The sequence below is a fragment of the Branchiostoma floridae genome, unplaced genomic scaffold (assembly GCF_000003815.2).
Source record: "Branchiostoma floridae strain S238N-H82 unplaced genomic scaffold, Bfl_VNyyK Sc7u5tJ_1421, whole genome shotgun sequence".
Classification (NCBI taxonomy): Eukaryota; Metazoa; Chordata; class Leptocardii; order Amphioxiformes; family Branchiostomatidae; genus Branchiostoma; species Branchiostoma floridae.
Window position 1 is genome coordinate 788,541 of NW_023365714.1, and position 15,414 is coordinate 803,954.

The window sequence follows — 15,414 nt, forward strand, 5'->3', positions numbered from 1 at the left end:
TTGTCCAAGATGAAGCCCAGACTTTTTGCGGACCGACCCACGGAACGCACAAACCCCCAGGGTTAACCTTGGTGGCTGGGAACAGATCTGCAGACAGAGATTTGTAGCAGTTGGCTTTTCTTCCCGTTTATGTTGTTGGTGTCAGCCAACAAGCCAACAAGATGTTTCTTCCTCAAGCGTTTTATCTACGATGGCTTGAGGTAGTGAAAGAGTTCTGGACATTCCGACATCGTCCGTGTAGCCCACATTCATAGTGTCGGGGTGTACTGTTGTCCTTGAGCTCATAAAGAGCAGGAAAAGGTACGGGGACAGCACACCACCTTGTGGGACACCAGATGTCGGCTCCTTGCAGGTACTGGCCACGCCATTGACTACTACCCTCTGACGCCGACCGCTGAGGTAGCTGTGGATCCAAGACACCATGCGTGGACTATCCTGGATATCGATCACACGCTGTAGTAGTATGGCATGATCGACTCGATCGAAGGCTTTAGACATATCAGCAAACAAAGCTCTGACCAGAGTTGGCTTCTTAGAATCCTACGCAGTTAGCCAAGTTTGTACCATACGCACAAGAGCGATCGTAGTTGAAGAGCCCCTCATGTACGCGTACTGATCTTTAATGACGGCGCGTAAGGAAGGAAGAAGTCTCTTCAGAATGTATCGCTCCATCATCTTAGCCAGCACAGACAGTAGAGAGATGGGCCTCATGTCGCAGACATCAGTCGCCCCCGCGGATTTCAGGACTCTTACTTACCTCAGTCTGTGAAAATATAGGTATTATTTCAGGTGTATCTATATTTCAATTCTGTATATTTGTGGTCAGCATACTTAAAGAAGGTCTAGATAGATTGTGGTGTTTGATATGTGGATATTATGTATCTTGTGACAAGGATGATTTGGGGCCTCATGATGGCCTTCTTTGGTACTGCAGCAGAACTTGCTTGTGTATCTGTTGTCATAGACATGCTGTGATCTTGCTTTGTTTAGTGGCAGGTAGCTTTTTATGTTGTGGTGTAGGTTTTGCCCCCTAGAAGGTTGCTCAGCAAATTCAGGGACGTTTCTGTTAAAACCTTTCAAGGAAAATGTTAATGGAATATAAGAATGTCGGATTTTCATGTTTGTTTATTGGGGAGGAGGCTTGAATTAGACATGAATGTGTCTATTCAACTTTTTCAAGGAATCTTTCACATTCATATTTAACTAATAATGTCACAGTGATAAGTTTTACTTTTGTCATGGTCAGTCGTGCTGTAGAAACTTAAACTTAAGATCCAGTCATGTACATTGCGCAATTTTGACCATATTCTCATAGGTTCAGTTTTCCCTAACATTGTTGTTGATGATAATGACCGTAACCATGGCGACAACTAAATAAGAGAAAGGCAAGCTAAGTAAGCTGAAGGGCGGTTATACTGGCTATATAGATACAGATACAGAAGCTGGTGTGTAACACAGAAGGGCGGTTATACCGGCTATATAGATACAGATACAGGAGCTGGTGTGTTACGCCGAAGGGCGGTTATACCGGCTATATAGATACAGATACAGAAGCTGGTGTGTAACACAGAAGGGCGGTTATACCGGCTATATAGATACAGATACAGAAGCTGGTGTGTTATGCCGAAGGGCGGTTATACCGGCTATATAGATACAGATACAGAAGCTGGTGTGTTACACCGAAGGGCGGTTATACCGGCTATATAGGTACAGATACAGAAGCTGGTGTGTTACACAGAAGGGTGGTTATACTGGCTATATAGATACAGATACAGAAGCTGGTGTGTTACACAGAAGGGCGGTTATACTGGCTATATAGATACAGATACAGAAGCTGGTGTGTTATGCCGAAGGGCGGTTATACCGGCTATATAGATACAGATACAGAAGCTGGTGTGTTACACCGAAGGGCGGTTATACCGGCTATATAGATACAGATACAGAAGCTGGTTATACCGGCTATATAGACACAGACACAGAAGCTGGTGTGTTACGCCGAAGGGTGGTTATACTGGCTATATAGATACAGATACAGAAGCTGGTGTGTTATGCCGAAGGGCGGTTATACCGGCTATATAGATACAGATACAGGAGCTGGTGTGTTACGCCGAAGGGCGGTTATACTGGCTATATAGATACAGATACAGAAGCTGGTGTGTTACGCCGAAGGGCGGTTACACTGGCTATATAGATACAGATACAGAGTTGTGTATTTTGTTGGGGGGAGGGGGCGTAGGTTATGCTTTTTTTTCTGATGACATTTTTCATGATAGCATATTATCAGAAAAAAGGACATTATAAGTCAAGATCGCGGGCCATATCATAGATGTGTAAATTACACCATGATAATGCAAGCCAAGCACTATCAAGGTGGCAAATATGACCTTATAATTAATCGATTTTTTTATCCGTACATTGTTGCCAATGGTGTTGTAGGAATGCAGACTTGAAAGGGATTGTTTAGTTAGCACAAACATGACAGTAAAGTAGAGAAACTACTGTACACTATCAGCAACAAGGGTAAAACACTACCAATTTGACCGCATCCAAGTGAAACCAACAAGTACATCAACAACAAGTTACATGTAGTGGGTATGAAATAAGCAAAACTCACCGCTCAGAGTGAAGAATGTTAATGCCTACAGAGTAGCTAAAACATTTCTTCAGTAGGCATCAGCACACTGCTATGCGTGTGTGTGTGTGACTGTTTCAAAAAGTTGTATCAAGTTGGGAAATGCCAGTCATTGCAAATGTCAATGATGTCACATCATCCTTCGTTGTTTGTCATTTTCAATTATTTCAAACCTGTATTAGAGTCTAGCGGCCACCCTTGCATAGCCACCTGGCCATTGCGGTCACTTTTTGTCGGTCCCTTAGATTTTTCCTATTGACCTAAGAATTAAGAAGTCTATAGCGGCCACCTGTCCAACGCGGCCACGGCCACAGGATTTCCGGTTCCGTAGATACAGAAACACTGCCTGCTGCGACCATATACCAGTGGCCATATTTCACCCTGCGCCAGGTTTAAAATCGTTGCTTGTGAATATTTGGAGTTCCAGACAGGTACATTATGGCAGTACGTTTGAGTACATGTCTTTGTCTGCAAATTTACCTACATAGGGCATGTGTTAAACTTTTTCGGAACATTTGACTTTGGCAGGGTCAGTTGAATTTTGAGACAATCAAGACAATGTTATTTGATGAGGAAGATTAGTGTGTAAAAGCATGATTGTGTATTGTGTAAATTATTGCTCGTGGTCAACGATCAGTCAGCATTTTTCTCTATAGTGGCCATCTGTCTATCCACATTTCTTCAGTTCCGGAGTGGCTGCTACAGACAGGTTTGACTGTACATTCATTTATTTGTAAACTCATTGGTGAACTCAACCTTCATGACCTTTCACAGTTGTTGGCAAAATTTCTTGGTGGTGGTGGGGGGGGGGGGATGCTTGTGGGGGGCAGATGGAATTTGTTATTTTCAACATATCGCGGCAATGTTTTGCAGCGGAAAGGTCTTATGCCAGGCAGGGAGGTCTTATGTGGGAGGGTGTGTGTGGTCGGGGATATCATGGTAGAGGTTATGCCAATGCTCGTGGAAGGCCATTAAGGAAGCTATTGAGAAATATGTCCTGTAGAATTGTTGACAGTGTCCAATATGAGACTTTTATCATTATGCACTATAACGTAATATTAGTCAAATTTACACAGGTCAGCAACAATACTCCAAAGGTACGTGTACATCTAACAATGGCAGAGGGAGCAGACCTGGACCTCCCCACAGAGGAGGAGATAGACCAGATGAAGTTGGGCAAGTTAACTCGGCTTCTCCATAAGCTTGGCATGACGGAGGAGGAAACTGATGATATGGACAAAGAGGAGGCGAGGGAAGAACTGAAGAAGAGGATCAGGCATCCAGAGACACAGTCAACAGCAGCAGCAAGGAAACCCGCTGAACAGGTGAGAAAAATTAACAACCAAATTATATAAACCTTTGGTGCCAACCAGCTTTATATGAACATGTATCGCTAAGTTTGGTCAATGGTTTCTCAAGTGTATAATGTATCAAAATGCTTTCTTACACAGGTCAGCAACAAACAACAAAAGTCTGGGCCACTACATGCAGATGTAGACATGGCAGAGGTAGCAGACCTCCCCACAGAGGAGGAAGTAGACAAGATGGGGATTCTTCAACTATATCTGCCTCTCCGAAATGTTGGTTTGACCGATGCAGAGGTTGGTAAGTTGAGTGAGAATGATGCAAAAGCTGAACTGAAGAGGAGGATCAGGGACATACAGGCAACAGCTGCAGAACGAAGAAGAGCTGGACAGGTGAGAAAATCAAACCAAAAAACTTCTGTTACTAAATTAACAATTGAAGTCCTATTTCTTAATAGATCATTCAAGAATAATCTTTTTTTTTTAAGAGAACCTGCTTGGTATATTTTATACGTCAATATCTAAAAGGGCAAAAAGTCTTGCACCTGAGGTCAGGTATTCTCTGATCTTCATGGCCTTGGCAAAGTCCGGGTCATGATTACTCTCCAAGCAGAGGTTGGTAGGGAAAATCATATACTTATATGCCGTATTTTTCAACAAGCCAAATACGGCATATAAGGAAAAGGCACATTGTTGTCACACTTGAACTAGTCAAGGATGCTCATTGAAGCTGTTAAATCTCAAGCTGAAGAAAGTTAGAATGAAAGATAAAAGGTTTGGAATCAAACCCCCCCACTGTATTTTTCTCCTTATAGGCTGCAGACAACATGACAGAAGTCCTGGAAAAGAACAACTTGAAACAAAAACGCCTAAAAGATCTATGCCATAGCATTGCTGCCTATCTTCCCAATTTGGATGACGCTATAAAGGATCAACTGAAGACACGATTTGATCATGAGGCTGGAGACATCCTAAAAGAAGTGCAAAGTCACTTAGACAAGGAAGAATGTTTTCTTCTTGTAGCAGGTGTGTTTGAGTATCAGTTACATCCCTGTAGACTTAAGGATGACATACATGTACAATGTATTGGGCTGTTTTATTCATGGTCTGCTCGTCATTACTGAAGATGTACAAAGAAGTGATGTTTATTTGAATGCTGTGGAATCTCTTATTGTTCACATCCAGGAGAAACATCCTCAGGAAAAAGCACCTTCCTGAACCTGCTTCTGGGAGATAAAGTCTTACCCGTCGCATTTGAAAGTTCCACTTCTGCCATCTGTGAGGTGAAGTATGGTATGACCAAGCAAGCCGTGGTGCATCTGAGGGAGCCCAATGATCAAGGGCAGAAGCAAATAACCATCCCACTGGATGGAACAGAGGAGCATCAAGCGGAGCTGAGAAGCTACATGCATCTGAAGGGTGCCTACAGAGACCAACTTCCTCCAGCCAAGAAGGTTGAGATCTTTTGGCCTCTTCCTCTTCTTGAAGTAAGTCTCACTTTGCTGAAGGAAAATTTTTGATTTTATTATTCTCGTTACAATCAAAATATTGCCAGTTAAAAGAGATTATCTGAGTCGTGCACAGTTACAAGCCATGTAAATACTTGTAAATGTACAAGCTTTGAAGCTACCTGTTGTTGTTTCCACAATATTATTTTGTAGATAAGCATCATAGCAGTCCCTACTGTATATGTAAGTAGTTTTAAAATATTTTTGCGTCAAGTATTGAGCCTTAATTATTAAAACTTGATACAGCTTTTGTGTAAAGACATTTATGACATATTTTATATTCAGGGAGGAATAGTGATAGTGGACAGTCCAGGAGTTGGAGAGAGTGACATGATGGACAAAGTTGTAGCTGACTACATCCCCAATGCCTTTGCGTTCCTGTACATCATCAACAGTGCTAATGCTGGAGGAGTCCAACATGACAGGGTGAGGCCTTGCAAAACGTCTTGAAAGTAACTTAAATGTAGATCTTTTAAAACAATCTTTTGTAGAGCCTTGGATGAAATCCTTACAGGATCTTCCATAACTGTTCAAATAAGGAATAACTTACACCACTCAGATCTAAAGTCCAAATATACTTGCCTGGCTTTGAGATCCATTTGTAGGAATTATTTACTGCATAAGTTAGACCAGTGTATGCTTTCCATCCAGTCTGACCATAAACCACTTGTTACAAGTCTTGACTGTCTTGAATTTAGTATTATAGTGATCTTACAAGCAGATGATACATGTCATAAATGTGACAATGGTAAAGTCCTTTTATTCCATGTGCAGTTGGGAAAACTTCTCAAGCTGTATGCAGAAAAGGAGAATGTCTTCAACTCAGAATCAGCCATGTTTATCTGCAACAAGTGGGACCTGGTTGAAGCTGAAGCACCTGCAAAGGAGCAAGAGGAAATGAAAACAAACACATTCAGGAAGCTGTCACAGATGTGGCCTGACCTGAAGGAGTCGCAGGTGTTCTATGTGTCAACAAAAAAGGAAAGACAGATTCTCAAATTGAATCTCACCATGATGCTTACAGTGTGGCACTTAGCTTACCTTTATGTTGTAATTGGCTAATTGCCTTGAATGTAAAATTGTGCGTATGTGCGTGCAAAATTCATGTTGCAGGAAAATTGTGTGTAGCAACAAAGAAAACAAGCAATTTCTACTCCTTCCAGAAAACAATGACATTTGTGTGAGTGGCTGCACACAGTAAAACTGTCAAAAATGTATTTTAACACAGTGGCTTTGTTTTAATTCACCACTTCTGGTTTGAAAAAAATGAAGGCCTGCTCATGATGCTGTACAACATTACCAAAGTTAGAGTCTGTGCATACTCGTAAGTCTATCTTCTATCAGCTAACTGCCTCTTTTAGGGCATCCATTACCTTTAACCCAACAAGACTGTTGTGATGAGGACTATTACTATTTGTGCTTCATATCATTGCTGCAGGCTGTAGGTCCAGGAGGGATTCTCTCTGCAGACTTCACCAAAGTGCTGGATGGTCTGGACTGGCTGCTGCCCAAAAGTCTGGACATCAAACTGGAAACTCAGCGCAGGTGTGATGAGTTATATACAATGTAGATTATATATCAAACAATGCATAATATCATTCTAAAATGTATAGATTGACAAAGTTTACATTTAAAAAGTATTTTCATTAAAGTTTAAACCTGTTCACAAGTCTAACACCAAGTCTAATGTTTGTGACTGGATGACTTTAGCTTGTCATAAATATTTCAGGTTGCTGACTAGACTTTTGAGTGCAGCTCTGGCCGAGATTGATGTGCCGCTAAACATTGCCAGACAAAACTTGGACAAGGAGGCTAAATGGAAAAGGTATCAAAAGGCAAAGAAGCAGTTCCAATCATTTGAAGACAAAACAAATGGGGACTTGAAGGAATTGGAAAGCACGTTGAAGAACAACCTGAAATCCAAAAAGAATTTTGTGTCTCACCTGGTGAAGAATGGTGCATTGGAAAATGACATAATGGCAGTACAAAAGCTTCCAAGTATAGTAGCCTTGCTGATTCCCTCCAAAAGGAGAGTGAAGCATCAAGATATCTTGGCCAAGCTGGTCCATGACAAGAGAGGAGAGGATTTCTCCAGGCTGAAAGCTCTCTATGAAGCCCTGGCAAACACTCTGGCTCATTGTCCCTCCTTTGAGCACCTTGTAAGTGAATTGGAAACCACACAGAGTGAGTCCTTCAAAAGGCAATTGCAAGAGGTTGCTGATTCATTGGAGAAAGCCCAACAGCAAGCAATGGCGTCCATCACAGGCAAATCCTCCTCCGTGCCCCACATGGAAGTCACGCATGATGCTCGGTTCCATACCCCATTTCTTGACACCATGTATGACACATTCTTCAAAGGGATAACAATGTCATACTTGCACTGGCCAGGAAGGTGGAGTATGTCACACTTGGTTCAGAGGGAGTCCCAAAGCAGCACAGAATCAGTACTCTGCAGCTGCTGGGATCAAGCACAGGCAGACACACCCCTAGTAGACATCCTGATGAAGGCACTGAAGTCAGAGGAACTGATCATTGACCTGGCTGAGAGGCAGATGCAACCAGAGCGCGACCTGATGGCACTACTGGAAGAGGACATCAAGAAGATGTTGACCATTATTGACAGTACAATAGAGGTGAATTTCAAAGATGCCAGAAGCAATGATGAAATCTTGAAAACGTATACACCACAAAGCGAGGAGACCAACCGCTTCCTGGGCCAGCTGGCAATGTTCCACCTGACAAGCACTAAGACCTACGAGTATGACCTGGACAGCATCCCAGGCTGGACAGACACAAGGAACAGACTAGGAGGGGGGTCCTTTGGTGAAGTGTTCCGTGTCCAAGTCCCATGGCAGGGAGCAGTGATTCCAGCAGCACTGAAGATTGGACTCATGCCATACAACATCATAACCCCAGACACTGCCTGGGAGTTCCTGAAGGAGGAAGACAACTTGCGGTAAGCAAGAAACTCATTTTAAGAACCAAGATTTCCCCAGTCAAATTAAAGATAAGTATGTAAGCATACAACATTGTGAAAAGCATGTTGTCACTCAAAACACTTTTTACCATCAGGAAGCTAAAGGGGAAGCACATAGTGGAGTACTACGGTACAGCCTGCAAGAGGCTGCAGGGGGGAGACCTGAGGCTGGGGCTTGTGACAGAGCTGTGTGAGGGCACACTGGAGGACAGGATCATTGCCAAGAAGTAAGGGTGAAATGTTAATGTTTGGGTCATGCACATGTATATTTAGAAATTAATGTATATCTCTATTGTGTATCAGGTATCAGCCCTTCAGGGTAACACACCAGCTTCTTTAGTGTAAACCGCTATTCAGTGTAACACACATTTAATACTTCAGTCATATGAAATGAAGGTATCACTCCATTCAACACATTTATCCGTTGAAGGAACAGGTCTGGAAATATTTGTTTCGTCCACTGATGTTCAATAAGCATTATCTATTTATATATGCCTCAGGGACCATAACCCAGCCAGGTGGGCAGATGACCCAGAGAAGCAGGCAGCAGCCTTCAGCTACATACAGGACAAGGCTATCCAGCTGTGTGAGGGGCTGAAGCACATCCACAATGCTAGCTGTGTCCACAGGGACCTCAAACTCAACAATATACTGGTATGTTATACATCATCATATATATAATCATGACCCCAAAACTAATCATTGTGACAGGAATAAGTCATACATGTACATGTATATCAAACTTGTGTTCTTTCTAATGGTTTTGCTGCACAATAATTGCTTAGCTAAAGAATGTGACATTCATTTACAATGGGGCTAGAAGGGTGGTGAAGCTCAGAAGAGCCATGTTTGTGTGTAAAACTTCTCCTATTGTAAATGATTTGTTTCTCTATATACTGTATACACAAGGTGACTAAGGACAACATTGTGAAGCTTGCTGATGTTGGACAGACAAAACAAGAGGAGAAGATCACAGGGACAGTAACTGGAACTGCCAGCTATGCAGCACCTGAAGTAAAGGAACGTAAGGTGTATGACAAGAGTGCGGACATCTACAGCCTGGGCCTCATCCTGTGGGAGATGTGGTACGGAGTCCCCCTGTATGGACTTGGAGTAAGTTGGGTTGAACATTAAAGTAGTGGGACTTACCCAGTGGGAATAATTGCTGGCCACAAGTTAAACTCCCACTCAGCAAAATCCTACGGCGTGAAAATCCTACCGGGTGCAGACGATTACCCCAGCGGCAGAGAGCTCCATCTGCCTCATAGAACGGTAGGCCAAGCCACAGTACAGTGGATTCCAGGTTACCATGGTTCTGGCCTCATGCATTCCGCTGCTGTAAGTGGCAGAATGCAAAAATTGCAAGCACAAGTTTGCTTTTTGCTTACAAAATAATTTCAGAATCTGTTAATTCCATGATGCTGATTATATCATGATACAACTTTGTTTTTGTTTTGTAAGGATTCTGACTATGCTGCAGAGATGGAAGAATGTCTGAGGGAAGGGAAAAACATCAGGATGCCAAAGTGGAAAGGTACAGTCCCCCCCATCCCTGGGTGGACTAGGCTGATCCACCACTGTCTCAAGAAGGATCCAAGCGAAAGACCAGAGATTCAGGAGTGTCTGGAGAAGATCTCAGGATTTGCAATTGACTAGAGTAAGAAATTGACAAAACCAGTGATTTCCACTTTGTTAGAAGTACAGTTTTAAGTAGTGATTGCAAGCCAAAAAGCAGTTACTCAAGCAACTGGATATGATTTTGGAAACGGTCAGATGTTTCAGATAGCATCCTAGTCGTCACTGACGAAAGACACCAGATGGTTGTCTGACTGTTTCCAAAATCCAGCTGCTTGAGTAACTGCTTTTTGGCTTATCTTCTTACCTGGATGTCTAACCTTCATCCAGTATAGTAGTAATTGCAGTTTGGTAGAAGCAATTTGTATTTTGTTAAAGCAAGCTCCTTGGTTAAAGTACAGCTGTAATTTGCATTTTGTTAGTAAGAGTAATTTGCATTTTGTAGTAGAGTCTAGAAATACAGTAAGTGACAGCATTTTCTAAGAAATAGTGATTTGCATTTTGTTAGTAGTACAGTAGTGATTTGCATTTTGTTAGAAGTACAGTAGTGATTTGCATTTTGTTAGAAGTACTGTAGTGATTTGCATTTTGTTAGAAGTACAGTACTGATTTGCATTTTGTTAGAAGTACAGTAGTGATTTGCATTTTGTTAGAAGTACAGTGCTGATTTGCATTTTGTTAGAAGTACAGTACTGATTTGCATTTTGTTAGAAGTACTGTAGTGATTTGCATTTTGTTAGAAGTACAGTAGTGATTTGCATTTTGTTAGAAGTACTGTAGTGATTTGCATTTTGTTAGAAGTACAGTAGTGATTTGCATTTTGTTAGAAGTAGAGTCAATTCCATATTACCGAGAGGGTGTTTCTTGCCTTTTGTTCTAACATTTTGGAAATCTTTGTAACAATCTAACTGTGATAAGTAACTATTTAGTACTATTTATAACATCTATGTGACGTTCTAAATATTTCTATAGTATGTTCAAACATGTTAGAAACATTTCTATCATCAAATACATTATTTCTGTTAGTTTCTAAACTGTTCCAGCATAGATGCATCATTTGTGATCACATGTTCGAACATGGAAACAATATGATGAAACTAGGTCAGTGGGCTGGGAAGAGGGCAATTCACACATCCCTGCCAAGTACAGGAAATTATGTCTGTCTGGCACCTTCTCACAAAAGACTCACCATTGTATACTAAAGAAAATCTAAAAATACAAGAGCCAAACAAAGGACCAAGCTTAGGAACTTTGTTTATGGGGGCAATAAAAGTTTTTATGGAGGGAAAAAATGACACAAAATGTTGGAACATGTTGGAACAATAACAAAAACACATAGATGTTTGAAAATTGTTCTAAATAAAGAGATAATTATATCATTACTTTCCCAAATGTTCCAACAAATATAAAAAGGTTCAAACATGTTTAAACTTTCATTTTTAAATGTTTGAACAATTTCGAACCTGACTGACTGGAATGTTCTTTTACTCAAAATAGTTCAAACTTATCACAAATATTATTTCAAAACCATCTCGGTGACTTGGAATTGACTCTACTGTAGTGATTTGCATTTTGTTAGAAGTACAGTAGTGATTTGCACTTTGTTAGAAGTACAGTAGTGATTTGCATTTTGTTAGAAGTACAGTAGTGATTTGCATTTTGTTAGAAGTACAGTACTGATTTGCATTTTGTTAGAAGTACAGTAGTGATTTGTATTTTGTTAGAAGTACAGTACTGATTTGCATTTTGTTAGAAGTACAGTACTGATTTGCATTTTGTTAAAAATAGTGTTTTTTGCATTTTGTTAGAAGTTCATTGTACATGCACCAATGTCAATGTATTTTGTTAGAAGCGCAATTACTGCATATAGTTGCATTTTGTTAGAAGTAGTGAGTGCATTTTGTAGTGAGTGTACTGGTATTTTGTAAGATAAGACCTTTGTTGCATGAATGTTGAGTTTATCCTGGAAGGAGGGTTTACAAACCAATACTAATCATAATCCAGCTATACATAAAGGTTATAAAGTAAGTATTTGACTGTGACATCTCTGATAGCTTTTGCAACAGTGTGGTGTATGGTATTTAGTGAAATCTATCCCTTGCTGACATAATGCTACTTTTTGGAATTGAAAAGTTATCCACATGGCATAACTGCCTGACATTATACTTTTAATAACAATATTGATCAAAAGGCTAGGAGCAGTGTCCCCTTTCACAGGCAGAAGGACAGCCTGAGCTTGACAAATTTACAACTGCTTTCAAAAATGTCCACACGATACACCAAAATCATGTTCAACCATGCTTTTATTCCTCCTTCAACAGGCATCAATAAAGATTTGCAAAGTAACAAGGCATTATGGGATGTGTGTGTCAAAGTTGAACTTTTATCAAGTAAATGTATAAAGACTGTATAACATACAGAAAATTTCATTGATATCTTTACATTTACTAATGTTGTTACATCTTACAAGCACAGTCTCAGTTTCGAGTACGCTTGTGCAGAGACAGGTATTGCAATTGTTGTCAAAGGTAAAGGCCCCTGACTTGTAAACAGTTCTCATGTCTTGATTTTCATAACAAATGATGTACTTTGTTTATGTCTCAGGGGCTTTCACCTTTGACATATTATCCACATTTCCTGTTGATGCACATGCATACTCAGAACCATGAAAATGCTTATTGCCCATTACCAGCCCCCCACTCTAACAGAACTGTGCTACAATATCAACCCCCCTCCCACCATAACAGAACAGTGTACCACAATATCTACAGCTGCACTTTGACCCCTGACCCCTAGAGGTCCTTGATGACCTCCTCGACCTCCTCCTTGCTGAACATGTGGAACCGTTTTTCCCGCGTGATCGTGGCGACCTCGACGTTCGTGGAGTTCAGCTTTTCCTCCATCACCTGCTTCAGGATGGTCAGGGCGGACTTTAGAGCTTCCTGTAAACAAACATGTAAACAAGTAAACAAACAAGTAAACAAACAAGTCAACAAAATGGAGTTCAGCTTCTCCTCCATCACCTGCTTCAGGATGGTGAGGGCGGACTTCAGGGCCTCCTGTAAACAAAATAACAAGTAAACAAACATGTAAACAATGTGAAGTTCAGCTTTTCTTCCATCACCTGCTTCAGGATGGTCAGGGCGGACTTCAGGGCTTCCTGTAAACAAATATGTAAAGAAATAGGTAAATAAACAAGTAAACAAATATGTAAATAAATATGTAAACAAAGTGGAGTTCAGCTTTTCCTCCATCACCTGCTTCAGGATGGTCAGGGCAGACTTTAGGGCTTCCTGTAAACAAACAAGTAAACAAGCAATGTAAACAGGTAAACAAAGGTTCCAACATGGAAGGTCAGGGTGGACTTGAGGGCTTCCTTGAAATTAACTAAGGTTGTTTGCAAGTAAACATTCTCCATTGCAAAAAGAAACTTAGAACACTGAAAGTGAAAGTTACAACGCTTGAATGTCTTAAGGTTGTAAGAAGATGTTGTAACTTACGTTAAGGTTATAAGAAGATATAACTTACTTTAAGAGTCATAGACTTGTGATAGACCTCCTGTAGTGAACTCTGGGCGCCCTCTGACCCGGAGCCTATAGCCTTTGCATCGTACTGTACATATGTGCCTGAAGAAACAAGACAACAAGAACTGTGATTGTGCTGTACATATGTGCCTGGGGGAAAAACATCACGATAATATAAAAGTCAACTTTGTGTAACGAGCAATTGGAGAAGAATGTAATTTTAAAGCTTGTATTCTTTCTGAGATTGTTAGGTACTACAGTACAAAGGTAAGCAAAAATCATGGTTGGGTGCATGTAGTGATGCTGTTGTATTTCTGCTTCGTTTCAATTCTTTTAATCGTTCAATCAACTTGATAAATGTTCCAATATCCACAAGCCATAAAGATGCTTTACAGACACACTGCACACAGACAGACACACACACCCTTACACACGAACATACACAAACACACACAAACACAGTATCACACACTACAAACCTGAGGGATCCATGTGGAAGAGTTGCGGCCCCTTCTCGTCGATCCCGGCGACCAGCAGCGCCACGCCGAACGGCCGGCTCATGGCGCCGGGATCCGGGTCCTCCTCGCCGAACTGGATGGCGAGATTCGCCACCGCCTGGCAGACGCTCTCCACCGACATCTGCTCGTTGTATGTGAACCAGTAATTCTGCAGGGAAACAATGAAAGTTACTACAAGAAAAACTGGAACAACTCATGAAATAAGGGTGATGTTGAGTGAAGTACTCTCAGATTTAAAAGATTAACACTGCTAAACTGAAAGTTTTAGCCTTACAATATATAGTCCAGGGACAAAGACAATAACAACAAAGGATGATAATCTGAAGCCTTCTTCCTAGTCTGTATGTCTTCATTACCAAATATTGTTTGTAATAAAATTTCTCTTGAAAGTATCAGAGAACCTTGAGGAAATAATCTGGTAGCTTAACAAACAACAACCCTTGAAAACAGTACTTGTAGCTGCCTGTGTATACTAGAACTAGTAGAAGCCCTCCTATATCATATTCATATATCTGTAACCACTATAATATAGTCATCTCTCTGTTCTCATGGAGTCTTTGAGCTAAAGAAGCACTTCAAGAAATTGCTGCCTGTGTCCTATGTGTATTGCATCGTCTACAATTTGAATAAAGTCAAAGTCAAGAAACCACCAAACTGACCTGTGCCTCAACGCGAGCCTTATCGATCATGGTTCGGGAGTCTGCGACCAGCCCGCTGACAGCACAGCCGATGTGACTGTCCACTTCAACTATCTTCTCAACACTGGTGGACACCATCAATGGGGAGGTGATGCGCTTCTCTACCGCCAACACTATACCTGAGGTAAACAAACAAACAAACATGTAAACATGACACCATCAGGGGAGAGGTGATGCGCTTCTCTACCGCCAACACTATACCTGGGATAAACAAACAAACAAACATACACTGCGGTAGCTCTTTTCGACAAGTAGGAACAGTAGATCGCGGCTTAACGTCCCGTCCTAAAGACTGTAACCCTTGTAGCGTGCCATCATTTTTGTGAGTATGTAATCTTCTTTCCCTTAAGTTTTTTTCTTAAAATATACAATGTATGTGTATACAGGCTTAAATCATGTTACAGTACCCATAACTTGAATCTTGGCGACCATGTCTGTGGGTAAATGCCTAAAACGGCATCTTCAGGTGCTTTACGGGAGCACACGGTATTCAAACATGCCGCAGATGACAACAATTGAAAAGCCTGTAAACACCTTTTTTTTACTTTAGAGAATTAGAACCTCTAACTATAAAAGCTGTCGCACCTTCTGATGTCTGTATCCCGATGGCGGTGGATCCGAGCTTGATGGCCTCGATGGCGTACTCGATCTGGAACAGCCGACCTTCTGGTGAGAACG

At 41.2% G+C, this 15,414-nt stretch overlaps 3 protein-coding genes across 3 annotated transcripts in view; 2 read left to right on the top strand and 1 right to left on the bottom strand.

The window, feature by feature from the left end:
* Positions 1–4,091: 4,091 nt before the first annotated feature.
* On the top strand, positions 4,092–6,970 carry LOC118407569 (bacterial dynamin-like protein). Its single transcript, XM_035808066.1, has 5 exons — positions 4,092–4,329; positions 4,752–4,962; positions 5,122–5,423; positions 5,730–5,870; positions 6,219–6,970. Exons 1-5 carry the CDS (start codon positions 4,132–4,134, stop codon positions 6,504–6,506), a joined length of 1,140 nt encoding a protein of 379 aa, XP_035663959.1. The 5' UTR covers positions 4,092–4,131; the 3' UTR covers positions 6,507–6,970.
* A 2,327-nt stretch (positions 6,971–9,297) lies between these two features.
* On the top strand, positions 9,298–10,176 carry LOC118407556 (probable serine/threonine-protein kinase drkB). The gene is made up of 2 exons (XM_035808034.1): positions 9,298–9,534; positions 9,883–10,176. The coding sequence occupies exons 1-2, from the start codon at positions 9,298–9,300 to the stop codon at positions 10,075–10,077; spliced, it is 432 nt and encodes a 143-aa protein (XP_035663927.1). The 3' UTR covers positions 10,078–10,176.
* Positions 10,177–12,281: 2,105 nt separating this feature from the next.
* Positions 12,282–15,414, bottom strand: part of LOC118407573 (proteasome subunit alpha type-5-like) — a 9,009-nt gene continuing 5,876 nt past the window's right edge. Inside the window, exons 2-6 of the mRNA XM_035808072.1 lie at positions 15,322–15,414; positions 14,698–14,855; positions 14,000–14,186; positions 13,525–13,622; positions 12,282–12,938 (exon numbers count right to left, since the gene is read on the bottom strand). Coding sequence (XP_035663965.1) covers positions 12,789–12,938; positions 13,525–13,622; positions 14,000–14,186; positions 14,698–14,855; positions 15,322–15,414 — 686 coding nt within the window. The 3' untranslated portion in view covers positions 12,282–12,788. The remainder of the gene's footprint in view (positions 12,939–13,524; positions 13,623–13,999; positions 14,187–14,697; positions 14,856–15,321) is intronic.

Excerpts from the sequence above, each read along its gene's own strand:
- LOC118407569 (XM_035808066.1), top strand. The coding sequence starts at position 4,132 with ATGGCAGAGGTAGCAGACCTCCCCACAGAGGAGGAAGTAGACAAGATG. Across the intron at positions 4,963-5,121 it reads ATGTTTTCTTCTTGTAGCAG|GAGAAACATCCTCAGGAAAA; the intron begins GTGTGTTTGAGT and ends GTTCACATCCAG. Across the intron at positions 5,424-5,729 it reads GGCCTCTTCCTCTTCTTGAA|GGAGGAATAGTGATAGTGGA; the intron begins GTAAGTCTCACT and ends TTTTATATTCAG.
- LOC118407556 (XM_035808034.1), top strand. The coding sequence starts at position 9,298 with ATGATTTGTTTCTCTATATACTGTATACACAAGGTGACTAAGGACAAC. Across the intron at positions 9,535-9,882 it reads TCCCCCTGTATGGACTTGGA|GATTCTGACTATGCTGCAGA; the intron begins GTAAGTTGGGTT and ends TTGTTTTGTAAG.